We start from the raw sequence: 17,515 nt of genomic DNA, 5'->3' as shown, positions 1-17,515 counted from the left end.
AGGGACTTCAGTACTATAGAGTCCAATTGCCAAAGGGGCCATTTTATCCAGGTGAACTGATCCCTATCGGCTGGAGATCAGTTGTAATAGCAGGAGATCTCCAGCCACCACCTGGAGGTTGGCTACCATAGCACTTGGCCTTAGTTGTCTCCTGAGACTTCAGGCCCACTGAAAAGATATCTACACTCACTAAGGCACATTACCCTATGTACATTGTCATGTACGTTGATTGAGCCACAGTGATCAGGATCCAAGACTGCAACAGGGCTTTTCTTGTTGAAGACTGAGCTCTGCAAGTTTGAAACAGAGCCTGGCTTGCGTGATTCTGATAGGCCAGAGGCACCCTGTGGTTACGCACACATACCCCCAACTCCTGGAGGAAGCTTGCATTTTGATAAAGTTGCCTTTTAAAAACAGACTTAATAAGGTGATGCATGTCTGTATGGTGCTTTTATAATTTGGAGGGGGGGGGAGATGGACTGTTTATTTAAAGCCCTAGCAAAATGTAAAATTGAGCCAATATTTAATTGGCCAGTAATGAATGCCTGAAGCGTGATAGCCTGTTGGATGCACCATCTATCCTCTCCCTTTCTGTTAGGCTTTGGAGCACCTCAACCGAGTCCTGGAGGCAGAGAAGCAGCAGTTTGAGGAGGTGGTACAAGAGCTGCGCCAGGAGCAAGAGCAGATTAAGCGGTAGAGTATGAAGGGAGACAGGTGAAGAAGTGGGTTTTTCCACTGGCGTCTCGCGTGGTGCCTACCTTGGGCAGGGCTGGCTCATTTGGGTGCCCCGAGAGCTCTGCTCCTGTCCTGCTCTAAGGGCGCCAAGCTGGGGCACAAAGGGGCTCTGCAAGCCTGTCTTGGAGCCCGGCAGAATTAATGGGAGGTTGTTGCCTTCTCCTGTGCCACTCCACGGGCACCACTGCACCCTTATTAACAGTGCATTCCTAAGGTAGGGTTGCTATGTGCCTCTTCGCCACCGGCAGGAGGTTTTTGAGGCGGAGCCTGAGGAGGGCAGGGTTTAGGGAAGGGAGGGACTCCAAAGCCATAGAGTCCAATGGCCAAAGCGGCCATTTTCTCCAGGTGAACTGATCTCTATCGGCTGGAGATCAGTAGTAATAGCAGGAGATCTCTAGCTAATACCTGGTGGTTGGCAACCCTATCCTAAGGAGAGTTACTCCAGTCTAAACCCATTGAAATGAATGGGCTTAGGCTGGAGTAACTCTCCTTAAGAATGCACTGTCAGAGCCTGGTGGCAGCACAAGTATATGGACAGGTGCTATTTCTCCCGTGTCACCCTTATCAGCTCCAAGGTCTCTGCAGTCTGTCTTGGGCCCAGACAGCAGCAGCAGGGGTGTGCATAGGAGGTGATGAACAGTGCAAGCCATGCTCATGCCCTCTCTGCCAGTTTTGCACCCCAGGTTGTTGCTAGTAAAAGGTAAAGGTCCCTGTGCATGCACCGGGTCATTCCTGACCCATGGGGTGATGTCACATCCCAACGTTTCCTAGGCAGACTTTGTTTACGGGGTGGTTTGCCAGTGCCTTCCCCAGTCATCTTCCCTTTACCCCCAGCAAGCTGGGTACTCATTCTACCGACCTCGGAAGGATGGTATATGGAGTCAACCTTGAGCCGGCTGCCTGAAACCAACTTCCGTTGGGATTGAACTCAGGTCGTGAGCAGAGCTTGGACTGCAGTACTGCAGCTTACCACTCTGCGCCATGGGGCTCTTTATTTCTAGTAAGCCCCTACTTAAAACTCTTCTGCTTTCCTTGTGAATGTGTTCTTGTTCCCCCCCACCCCATGGCCTCTGTATGCCACACTCCATTAACTCTCTCTGTGCATTATACTCTGTCCATTGTACATGAACACTTTCTCTATCGTTGGGCTACCATCCTGCAGCACTGGCCTTCAGGTTTTTCTTTAAATAAATTGTGCCTAGTTTGCACGTGGACGTTTGTCCTTCCCACCTTCAATATATTTCACTTTGCTGAGGGTTTGCAGTACCTAAAAATAAAGAAGGGAGGAGCTTGAAGAAAACACTGTGGTGGGACTGTGAATATTAGGCAGGCATGAGACTAGACAGCAAAGCTCAGAAGAGATGGCTTTTGTTTAAACTGGTGTTGCTCAGGCAATGTCCTTGCTTCCCTAATGTGCTGGTGCAACCTATACTGATCTTGAACCATGTGAATTGCAAGCTGGATGGATAGGGAAGAGTTAGCGGGCAGCGGTTGCAGAGCTACATCACAGTGGCTCCAATTTCACTGATCAACACATCGTACATTTTTTTTAACTGATTCTTGGCTTGGCTTCACTGACTTCACACTCCTTAATCTGAAGGCTTTTGTCTCAGTAGCTTTGAAGATGGTGCTAAAGGCACAAAAGAAAGAAAGAGAAAAAGAGAGGGTGTGACTGTGTTGTGCTTCCTCCCTCTGTGACGTTCAGGCAGATTTACAGTACAGACTATGGGCCAAACCTACATGATACACCTGACACATGTCAGGTCATGGGTGCACCGACCAGATTTGCATTCAGCCACTGGGGGAACTTACCTTACCAAGTGCATGTTCACTAGGTGCTGCAAAGGGGGGGGGGGGGAGAAGGCATTTCTGGTTTCTCTCCAACCCTGTTTTTGCCCATGGAAACGGCAGTAGCAGGGGGTTGCAGGGAAGGGAGGCAGACAGGCTGTCTAGGTTGGCCTTTCTGGTAATAGTTGGGCAATTATGGCATGGCAACAGAGTCAACAGAGCATACTTAAATTGTAGAACTTCCTGCCCCAGGATGTGATGATGGCTGCCAACTTGGCAGGCTTTAAGAGGGGAGTGGACATATTCATGGAGGAGAGGGCTATTCATGGCTACTAGCAAAAATGGATACTAGTCATGATGCATACCTATTCTCTCCAGCATCAGAGGAGCATGCCTATTATATTAGGTGCTTTAGAACACAGGCAGGACAATGCTGCTGCAGTTATCTTGTTTGTGGGCTTCCTAGAGGCACCTGGTTGGCCACTCTGTGTGAACAGACTGCTGGACTTGATGGACCTTGGTCTGATCCAGCATAGCCTTTCTTATGTTCTTATGTTAGTTTCATTGCAAGGCAGTGGCAGCCAGAATCTGGGGTAGACAAGAGGGTAGCATTTTCTCCCATTCTACCTGGAAGATGTGGTGATTATTTATTAATTATTTAGAAAATATCTATACCACCTCTCCAAGGAACCAGCCCAAAGCAGCTCATAAAATTAAAAATAATAAAAAACATAAAACACTATGAAATTTTTAATCCAAGCCCATCTAGAGCACTAAAACATGGAATACTGAGCAGCTTAAAATGTATATCATAAAACAATTCTCAGGCTACAAGCAGACTTGTTAGAAGATTGACCCTTAATTAAAAGCCTGGGTTAAAAGAACAGTTTTGGCCCGGTGCCTAAGTCAGAATAAGGTATGTGCAAATTAGCCTTAAGGAGAAGGGCATTCCATAGGTGAAGGGGCCACTGCTGAAAAAGCCCTGTCATTTACAGTGGGAGAAGCCAACCAGGTCAATGGTGATAATGCACAGTGATTGATTGCCAAGTAACCATTACGGTACTTTAAACGAACATGTGATTTCATCCTTGTGTAAGTTCCATGGGTAATCTTTATTTTTGGCAGGGTGGTGTGTAAGGCAAAAATTCAACTGCTGAAGCATTATTAAACATTGACATTTGTGCATGCCATGCAGCTATCCTAGGTATACAAATCCTGCCCGAAGACACATTATTACTAATGCAAACATGGAGGTTTGAATTAATATCTGCCTACCAACTGCATTTGCCTGGTTGTCTCACAGAGAACTGGAAATGACAGCACGGTCTCTCAAAGGAGTGGAGGAAGAGAAGAAAGGGCTTCAAAGTTTGACAGATACGTTACAGAAAACACTGGAAGTAGGTGTCTGATCCTTCTTCTCTTGATTGGCAGCCTTTATGACCTGATCGCTGTGGACACTGTTAAAGAATGAACTCCTGTATACAGAATGAGAACTGAAACCTTTAGAACTATTCAGGATTTTTAAAAAGGCACGGTTTTCCTGCATGCCAAAATTCTATTTATGGCAAGGAGCATGAGGGGCATAACTTGTTTTCTTCCTTCTGCTTTCCTTGTAAAACAGATGTTTGGGATTATTTTTCAAAAACTCTTTTTTATCAATGCTTTTTTGTGGCAAGATTAGAGACTGGTGTGGTCTTGGGTGCTATCTTTTTTTCCTACCCCTTCTTTGCCTTGAACTCCCAATGAATCTTTTCCCATCACTGTATCTCCATGTTGTGAAAACTTCGTTGCCTTTAAACAGCTGTTTAAAGGCAGCTTCAAAAAGCCGAAATAACATGCAAAAGAAGAACGTGCCGTTCAGTCGCAACTGACTCACAGAGATGGCGTCCATGGGGAATTCCAGAGCAGAGGTGGTTTGCCAGTCCCTTCCTCTACATAGCAGCCTCAATCTTCCTTGGTGGTGTCCCATCCAAGTACTGAATGTGGCCAACCCCACTTATAGGGTTGCCAGTTCTGGGCTGGGAAATACCAGGAGATTTTGGGGGTGGAACCTGAGGAGGGTGGGGTTTGGGGAGGGGAGGGACTTCAGTAAGGTATAATGCCATAGGGTCCAAAGGTGGCCATTTTCTCCAGGTGAATGTATCTGTGTCCACTGGAGATCAGTTGTAATAGCAGAAGATCTCCAGCTACCACCTGGAGGTTGGCAACCCTACCTGCTCTTAGCTCCCAAGCTTTGATGAGCCTAGGCTATTTGGTCTGCTAATATGCAGAAGCCCTGTTTACTCTCCTATGGAACTGCCCTTTTGAGAGGTAAAGTTTAATTATTTTGGGGGTACTTTTAAAGAATAATCTCCTTACTCTGTCTCAGAATTATTGCTTCCTTTTGAGTTTGTTTTCATGATGCCATTCCTGCATTTTTCTTAAGTGCAAAGGCTGCCAGCTTTTTTCTGACAGGGCATTTATGCCTTTAAACAGCCATGTGACCGACAGAAATTAAGCAGCTAAAGTTTATTTCCTCTGCAGAGGCATAGTGATTGGCAACACTTAATCACCTGAATCTTTGTTTGATAGGAAGGTATTAAAAGCTGAGGAGCCCTGACAGAAAAAAAATGGCAACTCTACTTTAGATAAACACAGTTGGGTAAACAAAAGGTTTGCTTGAAGTGTGTGCAAAGCTGGGACAAAGAAGGGAAGGAACTTGACCTCTGACTGTTTATGTGGCCACAAGGAACTTTCCCTGGAAAAGCAGCGAACCCTGGAAATGCTGGAAGAGAACAAGAGGCACTTGCAGACCAAGACCAATGCTGGTGAGCAGCCCGATGCTACTGGGTGTCTACAGAGCAACCTGCACCTGATTGAGGAGAAAATGCATCAGTTGCTAGAAGAGAAACTACTGGCAGAGAAAAGGTGAGAGAGGTGGTAATGATATTCCAGGCAGAAGTGTCAGATTGTAACATATGCATTAAATCTATGGGTTGGATGCTCTGGGTGCAGATCTTTCCCTGCTTCCCCTTCTGCTCCCAGTGCATAAGGTCTAACCCTACACCGTTTATGTTCCCTGATGAAATGAGAGGCATAAAGCTGAGGCTTTTCTTTTGGGTGTCCCCCCCCCCCATACACACTCCTGCTTTCTACCTGCTCTTCAGCACACCTAAAGTTCTGCTTTCTTACAGCAGGCAGGGAAAGGGGTTAGGGTTGCCAACTTCTAGGTACTATAACAAGAAAATATTAACTAGTGCTGGAAACTATGTAGTTTGCAACCAAAACAACAGCACCAAGGCTCACTCTATATAGTAAGAATTTACTGACTTAGAAAAAGTTCTCTGTTGCAATGCAATGGATAGGTAAACAAATCACAATATGTAATATACAAACGCAAATAGGTTACATCACCATACAGGACAAAGTCCTTGTATCAAAGTCCCAAGTCCAAACACTAAGGAAGAGTTACGTCACTCCAAACCGGAAAAAAATTGCTAAACACCGGTCCAAAGGTAAGGTCCAGAAAATGAAAATTCAGTCACTCTGAAGGGGTTGCATCACCCCAAAGTCCATAAATCCAAAGGAAAAGCTCAAATATTGCTGCAGTCCAAGCGAAAGCAAAGCCGAGATGACACTTCTAGATTAGTAGTCGTTTCGCGACGAGATAGCTTCTTCAATTTTCTTCGTGCATTAAGGGCATTAATGCCTCTAAAAAATCATAAACATGAGCATGTACATACAATTCTACATTTTCAATTGCAAATAAGAAATTAAATTATGTCCTTACCTACGATCATGGCCCAAAGGGCTCTCCTGCCTGCAAAGAGGTTATCTGTTGGAAGTCTTAAGGCTGTTAAATGCAGTTAGCTGATTCCACAGCTGCTAGGGATTGTTAGAACTTAAAGTTACAGAAAGCACGCCAAATCAAATTCATTATTAAGGCCAGCAGGGGTCATTGTTTTAAATAAAAATATGAGTTTCATTTCCTGTCTGTGTAATATTTTGCTGACATCTTCCAGTTGGTAGGGCCGTTGTTGATATTTCCACAGTACAAAAAACTTAATATCATTCTCAGAGTGTCCTTTTTCAAGAAAATGCCCCGTTAAAGGGGCATCCATGATTTTAGCGCGGATGCACGCCCTGTGTTTGCCTATTCTTAATTTCAATTGTCTAGAGGTAGATCCAATATAGAGCAAAGAACACGGGATCGCATAAACAACATTGGATGCACCCAGTTCATAAGGTCTAACCCTACACCGTTTATGTTCCCTGATGAAATGAGAAGCATAAAGCTGCAGCTCTTCTTTTGGGTGTCCCCCCCATACACACTCCTGCTTTCTACCTGCTCTTCAGCACACCTTAAGTTCTGCTTTCTTACAGCAGGCAGGGGTTAGAGTTGTAAACTTCCAGGTACTAGCTGGCGATCTCCTGCTAGTACAACTGATCTCCAGCCAATAGAGGTCAGTTCACCTGGAGAAAATGGCCACTTTGGCAATTGGACTCTATGGCATTGAAGTCCCTCCCCTCCCCACGCCCACCCTCCTCAGTCTCTGCCCCCAAAACCTCCCACCGGTAGCAAAGAGGGACCTGGCAACCCTAGAAGGGGTGGAGATGGAAGACTGGCCCAGGGGCAGGGCCACAGCCGCTGAGTTTCCTGTTTCAACAGGGGAGTTAAGGGTGTAAAGACAATCTCTGGGTTCCAACTTGGGTTCCAGAGATTGGTAACAAAAGAATAGGGTGAGGTCTGACTCTTTTCTGTGCTACTTTGCAGGATGAAGGAGAACGAAGAGCGTTCCCGAGCACTAGAGGAGGAGCGGGAGTTCTACTCTTCCCAGTCACGGGCCCTGCAGACCTCACTGTCTGAGCTGACTGCTGAGAAACAACAGACCGAGAAAGACCTCAAGGTACTGATGGCCAATAGTTAGCGTCTGATGTGAGCTCACCAGGCAACCTCCCCTCCTTCCTCTCTGCCCAACAGCTGGAGAGACCTCCTAATTACACAGAATGGATGGCTCCTGTGATGTAAGATCTTTCCCTTGCTTTTCCAACCCTGGGAAAGTTGATTCTGGGGTTGTGGGTCCCAAGGCTGGAGCAGTGAGTAAAGGCGAGGAATCACCTTCCCCACCCTCTTCCATCAACTCACACTTGCCTCACATACTTTAAGAGTTCTTAAATAGAGGCTACTGTTCTCTCACTATTTGTCAATCCCAAAGCTGTGTACCTTTTCAATTCCCTAAGGAATGGACAGACTACAACCAAAAAAATGATCTTTTTATTCCACGTTGCTCCAGAACAGTGTCAGCCATTGTAAAGCATGCTGGATTTTAGTTTGTTTTGGGGAGAGACTTTTCCTGGTTTCTTTGGTTGGTTGTGGACTATCCGATTTCGTTCTTGCTCAGGCAGAAGTGAAGGTGCGCATGGACCTGGAGAAGCGCCTGCAGGAGGCGGAAGAGGCCCTGCAGAGTCTTGAGCAAGGCCTGAATTGCCTGCATCGTAATAAAGAGAAGGAAGAAAAAATGAAAGTGGATGTCAGCAATCTGAAAAGTAAGTGAGCAACGTTTAATTTTCTTTTCCACGCTGCTGGTGAGCGGACTGCAGAATTAGGGCCATTGCCTGAACAAGGATCAATGACGGAAAGCAGATGCTTGTCATTAGGGATGAGGTTGCAGCAATTGGACCTTGCAAGCCAGTCAGCTGCCTCCTCAGCTCCTCAAGAGTGTTGCATGCTGCTGTGGCATTTATATCACACAAGAGTAAAGAAAACTGTAAGATTTTCTAATATAAGGGTCTGCAGGTAGCTCACGAGCTACTGGTAGCTTGCTGGCTGCTGCAAAGTAGCTTGTGCACCCCTTTAGAATACCCAGGGAAAGATCATGAAAAGATCTGTTCCAAGCTTTTAAAAAATATTTATTTCATAAGATTTTTCTCTGTGTTGTTTAGCTGATAGCTTCCTATCAGCTCCGACAGAACAAAACTTGGTGCCTTGGCAGGGGCAAGTAGGCTATTTTTTCATTAGAAGTAGCTCTCACTAAAAAAATGGTTGTTGGGCCCTGTTCTAATTAATCATTCCTATGCTCTGTGAGAGGTTTTATTATTGCCTTGCTTTTCTAGTAGGGATTGTCTGAAGCACAAATGCATCAAAGCACAAATCATCCCTCCCTCCTCCTGTAAATCACTTTCCCATCAGAGCCTCAGCTGCCAGGAGAAGACCATTATAGAGGGGCAGTTGTGGCTTTTCTGCCCAATCTGGGCTTTCAGTCCATGGGGATCAATGAGGGAGGGATCATGTTGCTAGTTCAGGCTCCCCACCCCACTTCCCTTTTCAGCCTTAGGCCAAATTAAATGCCATGAGAGAGACAGATCTGCTGCTCCTGCCTGTGCTAGGCCAGGTCGTCTCGGGTTACTGCCGGCTACTGGTCTTGAGAGCAGGCTGTTATCTCCGGAATGCAGGAATCCGGGGGAGTCCCATCAGGAGCTGGAAACCAAAATAAAGTCGGCGTGCAGAGGGGAAGTCAAAAGGCCGCTCCAAGGGTCAGAAGTCCGTTTAACAAAGTCTAGGAGCATCAGCAACAAACGTCAGAGATCCTTTTGCAACAATTGCTTTTGCAACGTCTGTCTGTTCCAAGCCTGGTTTTAAGCTGTTTCCCTTTGCCTTAGGTCTCATCCACAGACAACTCACAGTCTTGGAGCCGTCTCCTTAGTGCCTGTAAACGCGCACTTCTCCTTTTACTTTGTAACTGCATTCTTCCTTTTTGCCTTTGCTGTTGTTGAGTGTCTTCAGGTGAGCTGGGTGGGTCCTGTTTCTGTGGAGTTACAGCTGCATCTGGTTGTGCCGAAGGAGGTGATTCTGTGTTTACTTCCAAATCCTCAGCAGGGCTGGTGTTTACTCCTACCTGTTGCCCTTCGCCCTGCCCTGCATTCTCAGCGGCCTGAGGTGCAATGCCCGTTATTTCTCCCTGCTCAGGCTCTTCCTCTGATGATGCTTCACCTGTTGAAGCCTGGGCCATGACACTGCCTCACACGTCTTTGATCTGCATTCTTAATACCCATGTCACATGATGTCATCCTGCTGGGTGCTTCCCTGCTAGCCAGTGAGGTGAAGGTGATGAGACATGAAGCAAGATGACATCATTCACATGTTGTTTGCATTACAAAGAACAGAGGGCCCCAAGAGAACCAGAACCCTGACAGCTCCATATCTCTTTGAAACTGGTTGGCTCACAGGACATCCCCTGTAATGACAGGCGATCCACATATATTTAGAGATGTGGGAAATTTGGGGAGGGGGTTGTGGGGGCAAGCTTTGCCCACACACTTTACTGTGCTCTGGTACTTGAGCATTTATTTTCTAACCTGTCCCTGATGCTGGGCTAGAAGAAAAGAATGTAAGAGCCCTGCTGGATCAGACTAGGGGTCCATCTAGGCCAGCATCCTGCTTCACAGTTGCCCTGGAGGACCAACGAACAGGGCATCAAAGCCAAGGAATTCTCCTGATGTTGCGCCTAGCCCTGGTATTCAGAGGCTTGCTATTGAAAGCAATGGCGTGCCTGAGGCAAATCAAGGAAAGTGATCAGGGTTCAGGTCTATTTTTATTAAAATAATACACCTTCCCCACTTTAGGCATGAATGGATGGATGAGTGTATAGATAAATATATGAAGCTGCCATACTGAGTCAGGCCGTTGGTCTATCAAGGTCAGTATTGTCTACTCTAACTGGCAGCGGCTCTCCAAAGTCTCAGGTCTTTCACATAACTAACTGATCCTTTTTAAACAGGAGATGCTGGGGATTGAACCTGGATCTTCTAGTCCGCAAAGCAAATGCTCTACTGAGCCACATTGCGTTCAATGTGTATGGGGACTCCCTACCCTGCCACAATTGCATTTACTTTGCCCTCAGCTGCTAGAGGGAGGCAACTCGAAGAAGCAAGCTATTTTTTCACAGGCCAAGAGGACGTGACAGAAGGGATTTCAGCTCAAGGCCCTTGTGGCTATGCAGACTTAGACCTACTAATGGGATGATATCCAGTTTCTTCCAGCATTTTCAGAGAGCATTTATTGGCTACAAAAATGCTTCTGCGGGGGCAGCTGAGCAGGATCCAATCAGTTTCTATAAGCTTTTCTGTAATTGTACTGATGTTCTGATCTTGTCAGCTTGCTTTCAGTTGAAGGAATGAAGTAAGAGGAAATGTTTGTGTGCAATTCTCTGTGGGTTTAGTTTTATGTAGCATCTTATATGTTGGTCAGAATCCTGAGCTTTCCTTTTAAAAGAATTAAGTTTCTGGCCCTCATAGTTTTGGAACTACTCATGAAAAGCATGGTGTAAGTATCTGCAAATGGCCAGTATTCAGGGGCTCCCTTACCTTTTGTAAACTTGGACACATTATATGTCTTATCACCTAAACTTCCTACTTTTACTAAAACTAGCTTGACAATAGGTCTTTTTCTGACACCACACCTTGCATATTGTAAACCCAAATGCTGTGTTCAACATAATGTATACAAATAGCGTGTTTTGTACAAAATGCATATATTTTCATTTGGTTAGTCGGAGTGTCTTCTGTCTGTAGAGTTTCAGTTTACTTTCACAGAATCTCAGTTTCCATGGTGTACAGTTTGGATTTATTCTTGGATTATTATTGGGTTTTGGTGCACAATGGAAACATGCTTGTTGCTTTCTCAGTAATAGCAGGAAAGGAAACCCATGCCACATCTGGAAGTTAGAGGTATAAATAATGTGATTTAAAAAAAATAGTGGCATTTTTGAATAACAGTAGACTGAATCAATAGTCACTTCAAGAAAGGGTATCAAAATATGAGTGAGAACTCATTTGTGAGGATGGAGGTAAAGAGGGAGGAGGGTAAGATCTAGAAACAGCAGATGATAGAACTGGTAAGATTTTGTATAGGGAAGAGAAAGATCAGGCATATCAGAAGGTAGCTTAGGTAAAGTGGGAACCAACATTGCTTTGTTCCCTGAGAGATTTAAACAGGGAAGCCAAAGTACGTGTGATGAGAGCATTCTGCACATGTTCAGAGGAACTTCATTATTACTTTACATGCTGTAGGCATGAGTCATCCCATTCAAAGCAAGTTCTGGAGCTCAACTCTGCCACACTTTTTTAGAGTCCAATTAAATACTGAATCCCCTCCCATTTTTTTCCTGATATGTCAAAACAACCTTGCAAAAGAGGTCTTTTTTTTTTTTAATTCCTTTTAAGGAAAGTTTCTACTCCAGGGAAATTCTGTCCCAGAAACCTCTGAGAGCCAGTTAATGAGGGCTCAACAGAACATGAAATCCTAGGCAAGTTGAGAACGTTTGCTGACAAGAGAAATTTTCTGAGAGATGGTTCTACTTTCAGTGGCAGGCACAGCTTTCATTTCACCCTCTGGAAGTGAAGTGTTAAATAGCAAAGCTCTATGTGGTTATTCAAAGAAACTGAATCCCGATGCCAAAGAAAAAGTCTAGCACCTGACTTAGCAAGTTTTGTTGCTGATTACCCTGATGTTCCTTTTCTAGAGTACTGCAAAATAATATTGACTGTGGTTGTTTATACATGGGTACTTGGACTCACGTTCACCCTCTGACTGACTCGGTTATTCCTTGGAGTTATGCATGAGTTTTCCATCCGTTAGAGATGACCTCATGGCCAGTCCTCGCAAATCCCGGGTCTTCCCATTGCTGTTAAATCCTGATTCTTCTGTCTCTCCTAAGATCAGCCCGGGTCAAATTGTCGTCCTCTCCATGCATAATCCAAAGCGCAGGAGAGTAAAGCTGGGGATGGGGGGTGCTGACATTTTTTTACACTAAGTACTACTGCCAATTACAAAGCAATATTTCAGGGGGTGGGGACTCAAATTCTTCCTGATTTTAAACCTCCCAGCCAGAGTTTTTTGTCTCATAAAAATGGGTTTTCAAATGACGTTTGGGTTTCTTCTCCCCCATTCCATTCCTTTAAAAGAGCTACTGTTTGTGAAATGGATTTTACCACAGCACTTTGGTATCTGTGGGGGTGGGTGGGGACTGAATGTTTTTCTCACAGTAAGCACTACAGCTAATTACAAAGCAGCGTCCTCTAGGGGCGGGGAGATGTTTCCAGATTGAGCTTAGTGACTTTTGCTGGCGCATAGCAATTTTTGAATTTGAAAGAGAAAAGTGTGGGTCAACAAGCATTGAACCCTAGGTAAAACTCCCATTCATAAATGACCTGTGATGCAGTGACATCCTTTAGGGCAATTTCCTTTGGAGGGGAGCGGTTGTTGAAGCTAGATTGCAAGTGAGTTTGGGGGTCCAAAATTCTCAGGCACACTGTCCTAGCTCAAAGTAGATTGCAAAAGTTCAAATGTGTGTTCTCCATTCTCTCCCCCCCCCCCCATTTGATCAGTTATGGCTGCTGTGGAATTTAGGGATCTCAGACACATAAACAAGGTGTAAACTACTACGTTTAATGGTTACATTTAACATTATTGCATTCAATATCCACCTACCAGATTACTGAAGCAGAATTTTAAAATGCTCAAAATATTAATATTGCCAAATTTACAATTTCTGCAAACATTTTATGCTGGCTTGAGTGGAAACTGGCATGTATAAGACCAGTGTTAACTGTATCTCCCTTCCTGTAGAATTCTTCGAGGAATGCATTCGAAACGCTGAATTAGAAGCCAAGATGCCAGTGATCATGAAGAACTCTGTGTACCTCCAAAAGGCTGCTACTCGCAGGATAAAGAGCTGCCGATTTCACCGGAGAAGATCTAGCAATGTTTGGAATGACCGTAGGTGCCGTTTTCTTGATAGAAATCCTCTCTCCATGACCTGTTATTAATCCCACTAGGGGGGGAAGACAGGCACCATATTATACCTGTCTTTTTCCCTCCTTCTGAAGCCCATAGTAGCTCAGAGGGTTAATTTCCATCAGCCCTGATCCGAGGCTACCTCTCCCCACAATAGATACAATCTGATAACATGTAGTTTGTGCTGCCAGTTACAGTAGTGAAAATAAGCATCCTCAGTTTTGAAAAACAAACAGGAAGATGTTGCCTTTTGGAGAGCTTTTCATCTAGCAGGAGAATGTTGCAGTTCTCCTTCACTATGCTTTTCTTGAATTTTGTTGTGAGATGGACTTGTGACCAATTCACGCAAGTACTTCTATCTATGATTATTCTTCCAACATGGCTGCGTTTTAAGGTTAAACTACGAGTCGGGAGATCTAGTCATAGATTCCCAGCATAACATATAGCTTGGACCTCAGTGAGCATTTGTTTATTAAAATAGTTGTACCTCTCCTTTCCTCTTGGCTCAAGGAAGTTTACAGGTAATAATTAACACACCACAGATTAAAACCAAATAAAACTGCCAAACACCTTTCTTTATGTGTTAAGACACATGCCCTCATATGTAGCAATGAGAGCCCACTTTATTGGGGGGCCTGAAGTAGAGGCCTGTATGGGCCTAGACTGATTTTGTGAGTGCACTTCTTTTTAATGTTGAACCAGCTCAGTCTATGCTGAGTAAGACAGGGTAATGAGCTGATCACATTAGACCCAAGCAAGGTTTCCCTCAAGTTCTGTGCGGCCACCATGTAACGACTCACACTGATATTGGTGGTGCTAAGGTAGAAGAGCTGGTAGGTGGGACATTTTTTAAAGAAATAAGTAAACTGGAGAGGCAATGTTTTAAGTTTGTTTTACACTTCCTTGACTGGTTGCTTCAAACAGAGATTGCATTATACATTTTAATGCCTGAAGAATAGGATTGCTATGTGCCCACTCCAGTGGCCGGCAGAGAAAGAATTAAAAAAAAAAATCTCTGTCAGAGATGACATGACCATAGAGTTCTTGGCTATTACTAGAGAGGGCTACTAAAACAAGACCAGGAATCGACTGTGGTACAGACCATGAATTGTTAATATCAAAAATTAGAATAAAGCTGAAGAAAAACACCAAAACATTCATAGTGCCAAAATACAATCTAAGCAACATTCCTGAAGAATTTAAAGACCTTGTAAAGAACAGAGCTGCTTCATTAAGACAAGTGAACGTGAACCAGAAAAACTATGGGTTGAAACCAGAGGTATTATCAAGGAAGACTGTGCAAAGACTATTCCTGTAGCCTAAAGAAATGTAAAGCCTCAATGAATGACTGATGAAACTTGTATAATTGCTAAAGATATATGAGAAGCAAAAGTAAAAGGTGACAGAAACAGAATCAAAAGTCTAAGTGCAGTGTTCCAGCAACTCTCACATAGAAACAACTATTATAATAACCAGTGTTAATAAATAGGATAGAAAAAGGAAGAACAAGAGATCTATTCCACAAGATCCAAGAAATCAAAGGAAATTTAAAGCATGGTTAGGCATGCTGAAAGTTCAACATGGAAATACATTAATTGAACAGGACAAAATAAAGAAAAGGTGTGAACAATACACTGAAGAACTATACAAAAGAGATGAGAGGATGACAGAGTCCTTCCAAGAAGAATCTTTTGAAGAAGAGCCTACAGTTTTAGAAAGTGAAGTGAAATCTGCAGTGAGAACAATTGGAAGAAACAAATCACCAGGAGTAGATGGGATATCAATAGAGCTATTCCAATCTACAGAAACTGAGTCCATCAAAATCTTAACAAGAATATGCCAACACATATGGAAAACAAGACAATGGCCTTCAGACTGGCAACGGACTATTTACATTCCATTTCCGAAAAAAGGAGTCCTCAAAGACTGCAGCAACTATCAGACCATCGTGTTAATTTCACACAATAGTAAAGGAATGCTCAAAATCTTACAGCAAAGACTGTTATCATATATGGAATGAGAAATGACTGATGTTCAAGCTGGATTCAGAGAAGGAAGAGGCACTGGAGATCATATTGCAAATTTACAATGATTACTGGAGCCTATGAGAGAATTTTAGAAGAAAATCAGGTTGTGTTCCATAGATTACAGTAAAGCTTTTGACTGTGTGGATCATGAAAAGCTATGGTTGGTATTAAAAGAAATGAGTATGCCACAGGTTCTGATTGTTTTGATACACAACCTGTATTCCAGACAAGAGGCTATTGTTAGGACAGAATATTGAGAAACAGAATGGTTTCCAATTGGCAAAGGTGTCAGACAAGGATGCATTTTATCTCCCTATCTGTTCAATCTATAAGCAGAACATATCATAAGGAAAGCTGGATTAGATTTACATGAAGGTGGAATGAAAACTGATGGAAGGAACATTAACAATTTGAGATGTGCACATGACACCACATTACTGGAAGAAGATAGTGAAGACTTGAAATGACTCCTGATGAAAGTTAAAGCAGAACGTGCCGAAGCAGGATTACAGTTGTACACCAAGAAGACAAATGTAATGACTACTGAGGAATTTATACAACTTGAAGGTTGATGATGAAGAAACTGAAATTGGTCAAGATTTTCTATTCCTTGGCTCCATCATCCACCAAAAGGGAGACCGCAACCAAGAAATCAGAAGGAGATTGAGACTGATTAGGGCAGCCTTGAAGGAGCTAGAAAAGATTCTTAAGTATAAAGATGGGTTGCTGGTGACCAAGATCAAGTTTATTCATGCTATAGTATACCCCATAACTATGTATGGGTGTGAAAGTTGGATAATGAAGAAAGCTGAGGAAGAAAATTGATTTGTTTGAAATATGGAGTTGGAAGAGAGTTTTATGGATACTGCGGACTGCCAAAAAGACAAATCAGTGGGTTCTAGATCAAATCAAGCCTGAACTCTCCCTAGAAGCTAAAACGACTAAACTGAGGCTATCATACTGTGGTCAAATTATGAGAAGACAAGAGTCACTGGAAAAGACAATAATACTAGGAAAAGTTGTGTGGTAGAAGGAAAAGAGCAAGTCCCAACATTAGATGGAGCCACAGCCCTCAGTTTGCAAGATCTGAGCAAGGCTGTTAACAATAGGACATTTTGGAAGACATTAATTCATAGGGTTGCCATAAGTCGGAAGCTACTAGTCGGCACTCAACATACAGAGTACTGACATAACTTCCAGGTTGTCCCAGAAGTGGCATCACAATGTCACTTACATCTGCCTTTCATGCCCCCACCTTGGTTTTCCAGGACTGGCAACCCTACAAGGAATAAAATCCAAACTGCATATGCCCATTCGCTCCATGACAGTAAAAATATAATAGAAATAAAAATGCTAATTTTCTGCTACCTGAGACAGTTTGCCTCAACACTTACCTGGCAGTGAGTCTGCTGAATCCATTTGGCATACCTAGAGTTTCTAACACTGAAGGCCAGAATCTATCCATTTTCTGAATGGCCTGTGTTTGTGTCCATATGGCTGGGTGAACTGACCTTCGTTCTGTCGTCTTAGTATTTAATGATATCTATGCTTTCTTTGTGGAATAGAACTTGGCATAAGAGCTTTCTTGTTCAATGCCAAGGATGTTTTCAGTAGGCCTTGGGTCTGGTTTGGTTCTAGTGTGAGTGCTGTATTGTGTTCTGTTGTTTCAGTGCGGCAGTCACAATCATTCATGTCTTCAGAGGCTGAAAGCATAGAAGAGCTGAAGCAAACTGCCAAGAGGCTGAGCCAAGACCAGCACTTCCGGGAAACTATCTATCAGATCATGATGTCACGTAAAGATGCCTCCTTAGTCAACAAAAAGTGAACACTTGCCTCCTTCAGGGAGTTTACAAACTCATCTTGTCATCACAAAGCTCAGCCAAAGCCAAATTATTGCAACAAAAGTCAGCTGTGGGATGTCGGCTGGCAATCTGTTTTTTCTCCCTCCCAGGCAATGAGGAGATGGTGAAGAGAACATTCGCCATTATGACTAGCTAACATTCCTGGAGGTAGATGACCTGTTCTGCCCCCAGCAATCCTTGCCTTCTCTGCTATCCACTCCAGATCACATCAGCTAGTTCCATTAAGAGGTGTTTTGTCAAGATTATGCAGTCAATGTTAATATGAGCAACATAGTTTTGCTTGGACTACCAATAACTGTTCACCGAGGGGTAACTTTCCATGGTGGGTA

The 17,515-nt window shown here is 43.8% G+C and overlaps 1 protein-coding gene across 1 annotated transcript in view; it reads left to right on the top strand.

Annotated features, from left to right (window-relative positions):
* The window catches only part of PLEKHD1 (pleckstrin homology and coiled-coil domain containing D1), a 37,593-nt gene extending 20,388 nt beyond the window's left edge, over positions 1-17,205 (top strand). The window contains exons 7-13 of the mRNA XM_056851611.1: positions 599-693; positions 3,827-3,920; positions 5,252-5,430; positions 7,277-7,409; positions 7,905-8,049; positions 13,130-13,279; positions 16,995-17,205. Of these exons, the coding sequence (XP_056707589.1) occupies positions 599-693; positions 3,827-3,920; positions 5,252-5,430; positions 7,277-7,409; positions 7,905-8,049; positions 13,130-13,279; positions 16,995-17,149 (951 nt within the window). The 3' untranslated portion in view covers positions 17,150-17,205. The remainder of the gene's footprint in view (positions 1-598; positions 694-3,826; positions 3,921-5,251; positions 5,431-7,276; positions 7,410-7,904; positions 8,050-13,129; positions 13,280-16,994) is intronic.
* Positions 17,206-17,515: the final 310 nt, after the last annotated feature.

The sequence above is a fragment of the Euleptes europaea genome, chromosome 6 (assembly GCF_029931775.1).
Source record: "Euleptes europaea isolate rEulEur1 chromosome 6, rEulEur1.hap1, whole genome shotgun sequence".
Lineage (NCBI taxonomy): Eukaryota > Metazoa > Chordata > Lepidosauria > Squamata > Sphaerodactylidae > Euleptes > Euleptes europaea.
Note: the sequence above shows the minus strand (reverse complement) of the source record. Positions and strands in the feature narration are given on the sequence as shown.